Source organism: Balaenoptera acutorostrata, chromosome 3 (genome assembly GCF_949987535.1).
Source record: "Balaenoptera acutorostrata chromosome 3, mBalAcu1.1, whole genome shotgun sequence".
NCBI lineage: Eukaryota > Metazoa > Chordata > Mammalia > Artiodactyla > Balaenopteridae > Balaenoptera > Balaenoptera acutorostrata.
In genome coordinates, this window is record NC_080066.1 from 842,669 (window position 1) to 856,559 (window position 13,891).

The 13,891-nt window shown below is 40.8% G+C and overlaps 1 protein-coding gene across 3 annotated transcripts in view; it reads right to left on the minus strand.

Moving 5' to 3' along the window:
- The window catches only part of MPP7 (MAGUK p55 scaffold protein 7), a 217,015-nt gene that overhangs the window by 80,864 nt on the left and 122,260 nt on the right, over window positions 1–13,891 (minus strand). For all 3 annotated transcript variants that reach the window (XM_028168064.2, XM_057544611.1, XM_007188420.2), the window contains exons 8-10: window positions 11,016–11,090; window positions 10,636–10,832; window positions 10,096–10,160 (exon numbers count right to left, since the gene is read on the minus strand). In XM_028168064.2, coding sequence (XP_028023865.1) covers window positions 10,096–10,160; window positions 10,636–10,832; window positions 11,016–11,090 — 337 coding nt within the window. The remainder of the gene's footprint in view (window positions 1–10,095; window positions 10,161–10,635; window positions 10,833–11,015; window positions 11,091–13,891) is intronic.

A 13,891-nucleotide genomic window follows, 5' to 3' on the forward strand; every position in this document is an offset into this window, starting at 1 on the left:
TCTCTCTTCCCTCTTGCATCTCCCCCCCTCCCACCCTCCCCATCCCACCCCCCTAGGCGGCCACAAAGCACCGAGCTGATCTCCCTGTGCTATGCGGCTGCTTCCCACTAGCTATCTATTTTACATTTGGTAGTGTATATATGTCCATGACACTCTCTTACCCTGTCACATCTCACCCCACCCCCTCCCCATATCCTCAAGTCCATTCTCTAGTAGGTCTGTGTCTTTATTCCCGTCTTGCCACTAGGTTCTTCATGGCCTTTTTTTTTTTTTTCCCTTATATTCCATATATATGTGTTAGCATACTGTATTTGTTTTTCTCTTTCTGACTTACTTCACTCTGTATGACAGACTCTAACTCCATCCACCTCACTACAAATACCTCCATTTCGTTTCTTTTTATGGCTGAGTAATATTCCATTGTATATATGTGCCACATCTGCTTTATCCATTCATCTGTCGATGGACACTTAGGTTGCTTCCATGTCCTGGCTATTGTAAATAGAGCTGCAATGAACATTTTGGTACATGACTCTTTTTGACCTATGGTTTTCTCAGGGTATATGCCCAGTAGTGGGATTGCTGGGTCGTATGGTAGTTCTATTTGTAGTTTTTTAAGGAACCTCCATACTGTTCTCCATAGTGGCTGTATCAATTTACATTCCCACCAACAGTGCAAGAGTGTTCCCTTTCCTCCACACCCTCTCCAGCATTTATTGTTTCTAGATTTTTTGATGATGGCCATTCTGACCGGTGTGAGATGATATCTCATCGTAGTTTTGATTTGCATTTCTCTAATGATTAATGATGTTGAGCATTCTTTCATGTGTCTGTAGGCCATCTGTATATCTTCTTTGGAGAAATGTCTATTTAGATCTTCTGCCCATTTTTGGATTGGGTTGTTCGTTTTTTTGTTATTGAGCTGCATGAGCTGCTTGTAAATCTTGGAGATTAATCCTTTGTCAGTTGCTTCATTTGCAAGTATTTTCTCCCATTCTGAGGGTTGTCTTTTGGTCTTGTTTATGGTTTCCTTTGCTGTGCAAAAGCTTTTCAGTTTCATTAGGTCCCATTTGTTTATTTGTGTTCTTATTTCCATTTCTCTGGGAGCTGGGTCAAAAAGAATCTTGCTGTGATGTATGTCATAGAGTGTTCTGCCTATGTTTTCCTCTAAGAGTTTGATAGTGTCTGCCCTTACACTTAGGTCTTTAATCCATTTTGAGTTTATTTTTGTGCATGGTGTCAGGGAGTGTTCTAATTTCATACTTTTACATGTTCCTGTCCAATTTTCCCAGCACCACTTATTGAAGAGGCTGTCTTTTCTCCACTGTATATGCTTGCCTCCTTTATCAAAGATAAGTTGACCATATGTGTGTGGGTTTATCTCTGGGCTTTCTATCCTGTTCCATTGATCTATATTTCTGTTTTTGTGCCAATACCAAACTGTCTTGATTACTGAAGCTTTGTAATATAGTCTGAAGTCAGGGAGCCTGATTCCCCCAGCTCCATTTTTCGTTCTCAAGATTGCTTTGGCTATTCGGGGTCTTTTGTGTTTCCATACAAATTGTGAAATTTTTTGTTCTAGTTCTGTGAAAAATGCCAGTGGTAGTTTGATAGGGATTGCATTGAATCTGTAGATTGCTTTGGGTAGTAGAGACATTTTCACAATGTTGATTCTTCCAATCCAGGAACATGGTATATCTCTCCATCTATTTGTATCATCTTTAATTTCTTTCATCAGTGTCTTATAATTTTCTGCATACAGGTCTTTTGTCTCCTTAGGTAGGTTTATTCCTAGATATTTTATTCTTTTTGTTGCAATGGTAAATGGGAGTGTTTTCTTAATTTCACTTTCAGATTTTTCGTCATTAGTGTATAGAAATGCAAGAGATTTCTGTGCATTAATTTTGTATCCTGCTACTTTACCAAATTCATTGATTAGCTCTAGGAGTTTTCTGGTAGCATCTTTAGGATTCTCAATGTATAGTATCATGTCATCTGCAAATAGTGACAGCTTTACTTCTTCTTTTCCGATTTGGATTCCTTTTATTTCTTTGTCTTCTCTGATTGCTGTGGCTAACACTTCCAAAACTATGTTGAATAATAGTGGTGAGAGTGGACAACCTTGTCTTGTTCCTGATCTTAATGGAAATGGTTTCAGTTTTTCACCATTGAGGACAATGTTGGCTGTGGGCTTGTCATATATGGCCTTTATTATGTTGAGGAAAGTTCCCTCTATGCCTACTTTCTGCAGGGCTTTTATCATAAATGGGTGTTGAATTTTGTCAAAAGCTTTCTCTGCATCTATTGAGATGATCATATGGTTTTTCTCCTTCAATTTGTTAATATGGTGTATCACATTGATTGATTTGCGTATATTGAAGAATCCTTGCATTCCTGGGATAAACCCCACTTGATCATAGTGTATGATCCTTTTAATGTGCTGTTGGATTCTGTTTGCTAGTATTTTGTTGAGGATTTTTGCATCTATGTTCATCAGTGATATTGGCCTGTAGTTTTCTTTCTTTGTGACATCTTTGTCTGGTTTTGGTATCAGGGTGATGGTGGCCTCGTAGAATGAGTTTGGGAGTGTTCCTCCCTCTGCAATATTTTGGAAGAGTTTGAGAAGGATAGGTGTTAGCTCTTCTCTAAATGTTTGATAGAATTCGCCTGTGAAGCCATCTGGTCCTGGGCTTTTGTTTGTTGGAAGGTTTTTAATCACAGTTTCAATTTCAGTGCTTGTGATTGGTCTGTTCATATTTTCTATTTCTTCCTGGTTCAGTCTCGGCAGTTTGTGCATTTCTAAGAATCTGTCCATTTCTTCCAGGTTGTCCATTTTATTGGCATATAGTTGCTTGTAGTAATCTCTCATGATCTTTTGTATTTCTGCAGTGTCAGTGGTTACTTCTCCTTTTTCATTTCTAATTCTATTGATCTGAGTCTTCTCCCTTTTTCTCTTGATGAGTCTGGCTAATGATTTATCAATTTTGTTTATCTTCTCAAAGAACCAGCTTTTAGTTTCATTGATTTTTGCTATTGTTTCCTTCATTTCTTTTTCATTTATTTCTGACCTGATCTTTATAATTTCTTTCCTTCTGCTGGCTTTGGGGTTTTTTTGTTCTTCTTTCTCTAATTGCTTTAGGTGCAAGGTTAGGTTGTTTATTCGAGATGTTTCCTGTTTCTTGAGGTAGGCTTGTATTGCTATAAACTTCCCTCTTAGCACTGCTTTTGCTGTGTCCCATAGGTTTTGGGTCGTCGTGTCTCCGTTGTCATTTGTTTCTAGGTATTTTTTGATTTCCCCTTTGATTTCTTCAGTAATCACTTTGTTATTAAGTAATGTATTGTGTAGCCTCCATGTGTTTGTATTTTTTACAGATCTTTTCCTGTAATTGATATCTAGTCTCATAGCGTTGTGGTCGGAAAAGATACTTGATACGATTTCAATTTTCTTAAATTTACCAAGGCTTGATTTGTGACCCAAGATATGATCTATCCTGGAGAATGTTCCATGAGCGCTTGAGAAAAATGTGTATTCTGTTGTTTTTGGGTGGAATGTCCTATAAATATCAATTAAGTCCATCTTGTTTAATGTATCATTTAAAGCTTGTGTTTCCTTATTTATTTTCATTTTGGATGATCTGTCCATTGGTGAAAGTGGGGTGTTAAAGTCCCCTACTATGATTGTGTTGCTGTCAATTTCCCCTTTCATGGCTGTTAGTATTTGCCTTATGTATTGAGGTGCTCCTATGTTGGGTGCATAAATATTTACAATTGTTATACCTTCCTCTTGGATCGATCCCTTGATCATTATATAGTGTCCTTCTTTGTCTCTTGTAATAGTCTTTATTTTAAAGTCTATTTTGTCTGATATGAGAATTGCTACTCCAGCTTTCTTTTGATTTCCATTTGCATGGAATATCTTTTTCCATCCCCTCACTTTCAGTCTGTATGTGTCCCTAGGTCTGAAGTGGGTCTCTTGTAGACAGCATATGTATGGGTCTTGTTTTTGTATCCATTCAGCCAGCCTGTGTCTTTTGGTGGGAGCATTTAATCCATTTACATTCAAGGTAATTATCGATATGTATGTTCCTATTCCCATTTTCTTAAATGTATTGGGTTTGTTATTGTAGGTGTTTTCCTTCTCTTGTGTTTCTTGCCTAGAGAATTTCCTTTAGCATTTGTTGTAAAGCTGGTTTGGTGGTGCTGAACTCTCTCAGCTTTTGCTTGTCTGTAAAGGTTTTAATTTCTCCATCGAATCTGAATGAGATCCTTGCTGGGTAGAGTAATCTTGGTTGTAGGTTTTTCTCCTTCATGACTTTAAGTATATCCTGCCACTCCCTTCTGGCTTGCAGAGTTTCTGCTGAGAGATCAGATGTTAACCTTATGGGGATTCCCTTGTGTGTTATTTGTTTTTTTTCCCTTGCTGCCTTTAATATGTTTTCCTTATATTTAATTTTTGACAGTTTGATTAATATGTGTCTTGGCGTGTTCCTCCTTGGGTTTATCCTGTATGGGACTCTCTGTGCTTCCAGGACTTGATTAACTATTTCCTTTCCCATATTAGGGAAGTTTTCAACTATAATCTCTTCAAAAATTTTCTCAGTCCCTTTCTTTTTCTCTTCTTCTTCTGGTACCCCTATAATTCGAATGTTGGCACGTTTAATGTTGTCCCAGAGGTCCCTGAGACTGTCCTCAGTTCTTTTCATTCTTTTTTCTTTATCCTGCTCTGTAGTAGTTATTTCCACCATTTTATCTTCCAGGTCACTTATCCTTTCTTCTGCCTCAGTTATTCTACTATTGATCCCATCTAGAGTATTTTTAATTTCATTTATTGTGTTTTTCATCATTGCTTGGTTCCTCTTTAGTTCTTCTACATCCTTGTTAAATGTTTCTTGCATTTTGTCTATTCTATTTCCCAGATTTTGGATCATCCTTACTATCATTATTCTGAATTCTTTTTCAGGTAGACTACCTATTTCCTCTTCATTTGTTAAGTCCAGTGTGTTTTGAGCCTGCTCCTTCATCTGCTGTGTGTTTTTCTGTCGTCTCATTTTGCCTATCTTACTGTGTTTGGGGTCTCCTTTTCACAGGCTGCAGGTTCGTAGTTCCCGTTGTTTTTGGTATCTGTCCCCAGTGGCTAAGGTTGGTTCAGTGGGTTGTGTAGGCTTCCTGGTGGAGGGAACTAGTACCTGGGTTCTGGTGGATGAGGCTAGATCTTGTCTTTCTGGTGGGCACGTCCACGTCTGCTGGTGTATTTTGGGGTGTCTGTGGCCTTATTTTGATTTTAGGCAGCCTCTCTGCTAATGGATGGGGTTGTGTTCCTGTCTAGCTAGTTGTTTGGCATAGGGTGTCCAGCATTGTAGCTTGCTGGTCGTTGAGTGAAGCTGGGTCTTGATGTTGAGATGGAGATCTCTGGGAGATTTTTGCCGTTTGGTATTATGTGGAGCTGGGAGGTCTCTTGTGGACCAGTGTTCTGAAGTTGGCTCTCCCACCTCAGAGGCACGGCCCTGATGCCTGGCTGGAGCACCAAGAGCCTTTCATCCACACGGCTCAGAGTAAAAGGGAGAAAAAATAGAAAGAAAGAAAGAAAGAGGCTATAATATAGTGAAGTAAAATAAAGCTATTGTAAAGCAAAGCTATACAGACAAAATCTCACCCAGAAGCATATACATATACACTCACAAAAAAAAGGAAAAGGGGAAAAATTAGTATCTCCTGCTCCCAGAGTCCACCTCCTGAATTTGGGATGATTCGTTGTCTATTCAGGTATTCAGTAGATGCAGGTACATCACGTTGTTTGTGGAGTTTTAATCCGCTGCTTCTGAGGCTGCTGGGAGAGATTTCCCCTTCTCTTCCCTGTTCGCACAGCTCCCGGGGTTCAGCTTTGGATTTGGACCCGCCTCTGCGTGTAGGTCGCCTGAGGGTGTCTGTTCCCCGCCCAGACAGGACGGGGTTAAAGGCGCAGCTGCTTCGGGGGCTCTGGCTCACTCAGGCGGGGGGAGGGAGCGGTACGGAGGAGGCGGGGCGAGCCTGCGGCGGCCGAGGCCGGCGTGACGTTGCACCAGCCTGAGGCGCGAAGTGCGTTCTCCCGGGGATGTTGTCCCCGGATCCCGGGACCCTGGCAGTGGCGGGCTGCACAGGCTCCCGGGAGGGGAGGTGTGGAGAGTGACCTATGCTCACACACAGGCTTTTTGGAGGCGGCAGCAGCAGCCCCAGCGTCTCACGCCCGTCTCTGGGGTCCGCGCTGATAGCCGCGGCTCGCGCCCTTCTCTGGAGTTCGTTTAGGCGGCGCTCTGAATCCCCTCTCCTTGCGCGCAGCGAAACAAAGAGGCAAGAAAAAGTCTCTTGCCTCTTCGGCAGCTGCAGACCTTTTCCCGGTCTCCCTCCCGGCTAGCTGTGGTGCGCCAACCCCTTCAGGCTGTGTTCACGCCGCCAGCCCCAGTCCTCTCCCTGCGATCCGACCGCAGCCCGAGCCTCAGCTCCCAGCCCTGCCCGCCCCGGCGGGGGAGCAGACAAGCCTCTCGGGCTGGTGAGCGCCGCTCGGCGCCGAGCCTCTGTGCGGGAGTCTCTCCGATTTTCCCTCTGCGCCCCTGTTGCTGTGGGATCCGCGCTGATAGCCGCGGCTCGCACCCTTCTCTGGAGTTCGTTTAGGCGGCGCTCTGAATCCCCTCTCCTTGCCCGCTGCGAAACAAAGAGGCAAGAAAAAGTCTCTTGCCTCTTCGGCAGCTGCAGACTTTTTCCCGGACTCCCTCCGGGCTAGCTGTGGTGCGCTAACCCCTTCAGGCTGTGTTCACGCCGCCAGCCCCAGTCCTCTCCCTGCGATCCGACGGAAGCCCGAGCCTCAGCTCCCAGCCCCGCCCGCCCCGGCGGCTAAGCAGACAAGCCTCTCGGGCTGGTGAGTGCTGCTCGGCGCCGAGCCTCTGTGCGGGAACGTCTCCGCTTTGCCCTCCGCACCTCTGTGGCTGCGCTCTCCTCCGTGGCTCTGAAGCTTCCCCCCTCCGCCCCTCGCAGTCTCCGCCCGCGAAGGGGCTCCTAGTGCGTGGAAACCTTTCCTCCTTCACGGCTCCCTCCCACTGGTGCAGGTGCCATCCCTATTCTTTTGTCTCTGTTATTTCTTTTTTCTTTTGCCCTACCCAAGTACGGGGGGAGTTTCTTGCCTTTTTGGAGGTCGGACGTTTTCTGCCAGCGTTCAGTGGGTGTTCTGTAGGAGCAGTTCCACGTGTAGATGTATTTCTACTGTATCTGTGGGAAGGAATGTGATCTCCGCGTCTTACTCTTCCGCCATCTTCTCACAAAGTGCTTTAAAATGCTTTTAAAAATGTTCAGATCCAGGGACTTCCTTGGCAGTCCGGTGGTTAAGACTCCGCATTTCCAATGCAACAGGCGCGGGTTTGATCCCTGGTCAGGCAACTAAGATCCCCCCACATGCCGTGCCGTGAGGCCAAATGAATAAATTAAAAAATAAATAAATAAAAAATGTTCAGATCCAGTGCAATGATTTTTGTATAACTTTTGAGTTCAGAGGTTTATAAGACAACATTCAAAGAAATTTCAAATGGAATTTCAATTCTTTGAGAATAAAGACAGGGGCCTTCTATTTAATTTTCACAGAGGTATACGGTCTCTCTGAAGGAGGCTGTATCTACTATACGCTGTATTTACTTTGGATAATATTGACCAGATTTATTTTTTTATTTAAAAGTAAAGAACATCTACCTATGAGAACAAACAACGCATCTCTCAGTGAATCAAAATCTAGGTTAAAAAAAAAAGAGAGAAGAAAAGGAAGAAAGGGTGAAAGGATGACCACGTTCCATAAAGACAAGTCCTGAAGCTCAAACACTAGCGTACTAACATATAAAAGAAATTATGTAAATTCATATTAGGGAAATGCAAATCAAAACTACAATGAGGTATCACTTCACACTGGTTAGAATGGACATCATCAGAAAATCTACACACAACAAATGCTGGAGAGGGTGTGTAAATAAGGGAACCCTCTTGTACTGTTGGTGGGAATGTAAACAGCCACTATGGAGAACAGTATGGAGGTTCCTTAAAAAACTACAAATAGAACTACCATATGACCCAGCAATCCCACTACTGGGCATATACCCTGAGAAAACCATAATTCAAAAAGACACATGCACCCCAATGTTCACTGCAGCACTATTTACAATAGCCAGGTCCTGAAAGCAACCTACATGCCCATCAACAGATGAACGGATAAAGAAGATGTGGTACATATATACAATGGAATTTTACTCAGCCATGAAAAGGAACAAAATTGGGTCATTTGTAGAGATGTGGATGGACCTAGAGACTGTCATACAGAGTGAAGTAAGTCAAAAAGAGAAAAACGAATACTGTATATTAACGCATATATGTGGAATCTAGGAAAATGGTACAGATGAACCGGTTTGCGAGGCAGAAATAGAGACACAGATGTAGAGAACAAACGTATGGACACCAGGGGGGGAAAGAGGGGTTGGGTGGTGGGGCGGTGTGATGAATTAGGAGATTGGGATTGACATGTATACACTAATGTGTATAAAATAGATCACTAGTAAGAACCTGCTGTATAAATAAATAAATAAAATTTAAAAAAAAAGAAATTATGTAAATTCAAAGACAAAATAGCCTCCATTACAATTAGTGCTCTACACACACACACACACACACACACACACACACACACACTCACACACATTTATCCTGAAACCAGTTTGGGGAGAGCTATTAAGACAATCTCTCTACTTTGCACAGTTCTTTAAAACAAAAAAAAAAACATCAAACATTTTAAGTAAGTGAAAATTCATAATTATAACCAATTACATATTTCTAAGTTGCCTAAAACTCAAGCAAATTAGAGTATGGATTCAGATTCGAGTAGAATCACATTTATTTCATTTTCAAGTTAGACACATTTTATCCCACATACACCAAATGTATAAGAAATGTGCAGGCCCCCAAATTTAAAAAACCCTCAAAGAGCAAGTCAGGTAGAGGCCTCAGAGCTCCTTTCCACTGGATGAGCTGCCAGTGAAAAGTCATCACACTTAAGAACAATGCAACATTCTGGTTAAACCTGAAGCTTTCGATGTCACGGGACATGTGGCATTCTATGACAAGTGTTTTTTCCTTCTGCTCAGACTTAACAGAGCAAGAACAAGCAGGCTTTTGAATCAGTGCTCTACTTGAAGCTTGCTTGTGAGATTTATACTCGACTGTAGTTTGGCTCCCTTATAACGTGATTCCTGGGCTCTAGGTTTCTACAAACTGACAGAAATAACAGGAGATGGGAAAAAATGCAACGATACTAAAAACAGATGTTGGTGTGAAATTCCAGGACCATTTATTTGCTCATTTCACCTTTTAACGTACAATTTCTATGCAACAAACGGGCTTTTTTTTTTTTTTAACTCTTAAAATACCTAGAACCATGAAGCAGAGAAGATAAAGTAGGATGGGGACTTACAAGAGGTGGGAGGTGAGAAGTAAAGAGAATCTGAGAGAAGGGTAGGTTAAAAGAAAAACCATACTATCTTTTCCAGTAATCCTACATCATCATTTTTCTTATTCTTATTTTCTTTTAATCTAGTCCAGTAATAACTCTGAACAGACCGGGTGAAGGTCAGAGTTACTGTGATGTCAGAATAAGCAAGGAAGAAAGTAGAACAAGAACGACTGTTTTAGGCACAATTGCTTTTGTGCCCAAGAAAGTGATGGATTTTTTTCCTCCAAGAAATTTACCAAGAAATATCCTATCCAAACCTCCTAGCTTTAGAGAAATAAGAGTTGCATTTTAGGTTACATTATAAAATACCTAAATTCAGAATCAAAGAGAGTCGTAGTTATTAGTTTTTTTCCTAAAGAGTGAGTCATGGGTTTATTATAAACAACCCCAAACACCCCTTTCTTCAAAAGATTCACTTTACTATTCCCACTATGAATTTCTTACTTGTTGGTTCTTGTGAAATGATGACACAAACGCTATCACAGGTAATAGGACCTCTTATTCTACCACAAACACCTGCTGTAATAGTCAAAAGTAAACAGCAAGACTTAGTTACTCTGCATTCTGATTAACAAACTTACATGATTTCCTGTTGGAAACTTTCAGGGGCTGGACTAATACTTCTGGTCGTCTCAGAGCCAATCTCCTGGGGGAAAAGAAGGTCAATATGCCTATCAATTTACAGTACAGATCCAAGATTAACATAACACCAAAATATTAAAAGCCTTAAGAAAAAAATGGAACGTTGGAGGAAAAAATGAACACCATGCAATCTACTCAAATTAAGAAATAAATCCTCTACTTTCAAATTTTTATAAATTCTCCCCACTCTGAAATCACTCTTCTTTATTTTTCCATCTTTCACATCAATACAGTTTCAGATATTAATGTGCTATTTTCCATTTGCTTTGTAACAAAAACTGAATATGACCTGAGAGTGTCATATTATTTTTGGTCATTATTCATACTTCGTTAGACAAAACAGAAATCCAAACCTGAGGGATAAGGAATTCTAAGGCAAGGTTTTAGTGCTTATTTTATCACAACTATGCTGGAATGATATTTTGCAGAGAACAAAAGGTCAGCTGAAGACAGGCCATGATTCTGGGCCAGGAACTCACCTTTCCTGGAAATGCTTAGAGGGAATCAGGCCTGCTCTGGGATTGGCATCTCCTTCGTGCTTCGCCTGCCACCATGTTGCATCATCCTGGCTCATAATCTGAAGAATATCTCCCTTTTTGAAAGAAAGCCCAGCTTCCTTACATGGAATTGCTTTATCCTCGTTAGGGTCATAGTCAAAGAGGGCTTTGATAAACATCTGGAAGAAAGTTCCGTTTCAGATGAATAAATATAAAAAATAAATGTGAAGTGGCCAACATTCTTCTAACTCTGATTTATTTAAGAAATAGAATATTAAGATAAACTTGTTGTGACAAAGAGGATATTTAGTAAATGGAAAAACATTGGTTCCCACAAAAAAGGGTTTCTGAGGGATGGTTACCTTGCCCTCCTTTGATGGTGTCTCCTCCTTGATGCTGGGTATAATCTTGAATGTGATTGCACCCTGAGACTGAGCCTGATGTCAGAGGAAAGAAAGAGTTATAAGAAAACCTCTGGAGCCAAGGAGGAAGAAAGTCAAATAGGTAGAAAATGAAACGATTCTAAAAATTTACAAGCTTGGGGTGTCTACTCTTAGACAGAACAAACCGAGGAAACTATTTTTGTAGAAATTCCTGTAACGTGAGAAGGCACTAAAGTTTGTCAAATAAGTTAAAAAACATTAACCAGTAAACCACTTTTACCTCCTGTGCACTTTAAAAATGCCGATGAATGTATTACCATCCATGTTGAGTTACTTCAAAATAGAAAGACAGAATACGCACAGTGCCTTGAACAGGATTAAATGGCAAGAACAGACCATGTGCAAGGTTCAGACCACTGCACCTAAGGCTCAGCAGCCAGGTTTCAGGGACAAAATTCCTACAACTTCCAGTAACGTGGCTATAAATACATGATTCAATTAGTTGCGATGCTCATCAGAAAAATAACGAAAAACACTCATCTGTGTCATATCCTGGTTCGTAAGAAAAGCACCAAATGTAGTAGATTCATTAAAAGATGGGAAGATTGTCTATTCTAATTTAATTAAAGCAAGCAACAATACCCAAAATTCTTTGCTGACTACCTCAGACAAGGGTAGGTCTTCCTAACAGGGACCTGCTGTGTAGCACAGTGAACTCTACTCAATATTTTGTAATAACCTACAATGGAAAAGAAGCTGAAAAAGAATATATATACGTATATACGTGTGTGTGTGTGTGTGTAACTGAATCACTTTGCTGTACACCTGAAACTAACACGACCCTGCAAAGTAACTATACTTCAAAAAAAATTTTTTTAAAGAGTAGGTCTGCCTTTAACACACTCTTACGTCATTCTTTCTCTCTTTTTAGCATTTGTCATAACCGTATCTATATAATTATTTACACAATTATGTCTTAATGTCTGCTACCCCCACTAAGTCATAAGCTCTGTGAAAGCACTAAGTACATATCTAGGCGGACAGGGAGGAAAGGCGAGAGGGGGAGGGTGGGCGGACCTCCCTGAGGCTCACTATCAATGTATGCCGGTGGCCAGGACTCCATTTTGTTAAAAAGGCCCTGATTGATACTGTTTGCCAATTTCCATGGTGTGAAAACTCCCATCACAGCCAGTTTCAATCTATCAGCATGAAGTCACTGAAAGCCAGGATGGGAAAGGTTGCACTGAATCAGCTTTTGTCAGCATATGGAAGCAGCTCCAGTGCAGCAAAGAGACTCACATAAAATGGGGGGTTTAATAGTATAAATATCAGAATTTTATAAAGGAGTGATTTCAAAATGGTAATATCATTGTTATTGCTTATCATAAAAGTAACTCACCAACCTTATTAAGAATTTATATAATACTAAACTGCATAAGTAGAAAGCAAGCAAGTCTTCTCTATAATCCCTTCCCCTTCCTCTAGTTTGTGTGTGTGCGTTTTAATGCAGGGGTCCCCGACCCCTGGGCCACAGACTGGTACTGGTCTGTGGCCTATGAGGAACCGGGCCGCACAGCAGGAGGTGAGCAGCTGGCCGGCAAGTGAAGCTTCATCTGTATCCACAGCCGCTCCCCATCGCTCACATTACCGCCTGAGCTCCACCTCCTGTCAGATCAGCGGCAGCATTAGATTCTCATAGGAGCGCGAACCCTACTGTGAACCGCGCATGCGAGGGATCTAGGTTGCACGCTCCTTATGAGAATCTAATGCCTGATGATCTGAGGTGGAGCTGAGGCAGTGACGCTAGCACTGGGGAGCGGCTGCAAATACAGATTATCATTAGCAGAGAGGTCTGACTGCACAGAGACCACAATAAATCAATTGCTTGCAGACTCGTATCAAAACCCTATCAGTGAGTGGCAAGTGAAAACGAGCTCAGGGCTCCCACTCATTCTGCATTATGGTGAGTTGTATAATTATTTTGTTATATATCACAATGTAATAATAATAGAAATAAAGTGCACAATAAATGTAATGTGCTTGAATCATCCTGAAACCATCCCCTCACCCCACTGCGGTCCATGGAAAAAGTGTCTTCCACAAAACCGTCCCTGGTGACGAAAAGGCTGGGGACTGCTGTTTTAATGTATGTAAAGCACTTAGAACAGTATCATTAAGGGCTCAATCAATGTAAGCAATTACTAGTATTACTATTATTACTAAGTCATATAGGTCTATCAGCCATTGTGAATGCTTCACAGTAATCCATCATGTGAATGAATGATAATCAATTTCAACCTTCTTGATAGTTTCTAAATATTTTTAAAATATCTTGTTTATACACATTTGAAATTATTTCCTTTGGGTTAATTTGCAACAGTTGAATTTCTTGATTAAGGGGTATGCAAATTTAAAATGGATAGTTTCAGATAGCCATCTCAAAAGGTTCTATTAGTTTACCCTACCAAAAAAAGCATATAAACATATCTATTTCCTTATAATCTGGCTAACTCTGGGCATTACCAAGCTTTTAAATAACCACCAATCCAATATTTTTCAGACATCATGTTTCCTTTTATAATTCTCTGTACACACACTTTGCTGATTTTTCTGTAACCGTTCCTTTCTTAATGATTTTTAAGAACTCTCTATATACGTTAAAATATGAGCCTTCTATCATATAAATTGAAAATATTTTGCCTACGATCTCATTTGTCTTTTAAATTTTATGTACAGCACCTTTTTCTGTAGAAAAAGTTTTCAATTCTAGTCATCACATCAGTTATTTTTCTATTTGAATTTCACATCAAGGTTAAAAAAACTTTTCTCTACTTTTTATGACTTTTTTAAAAACT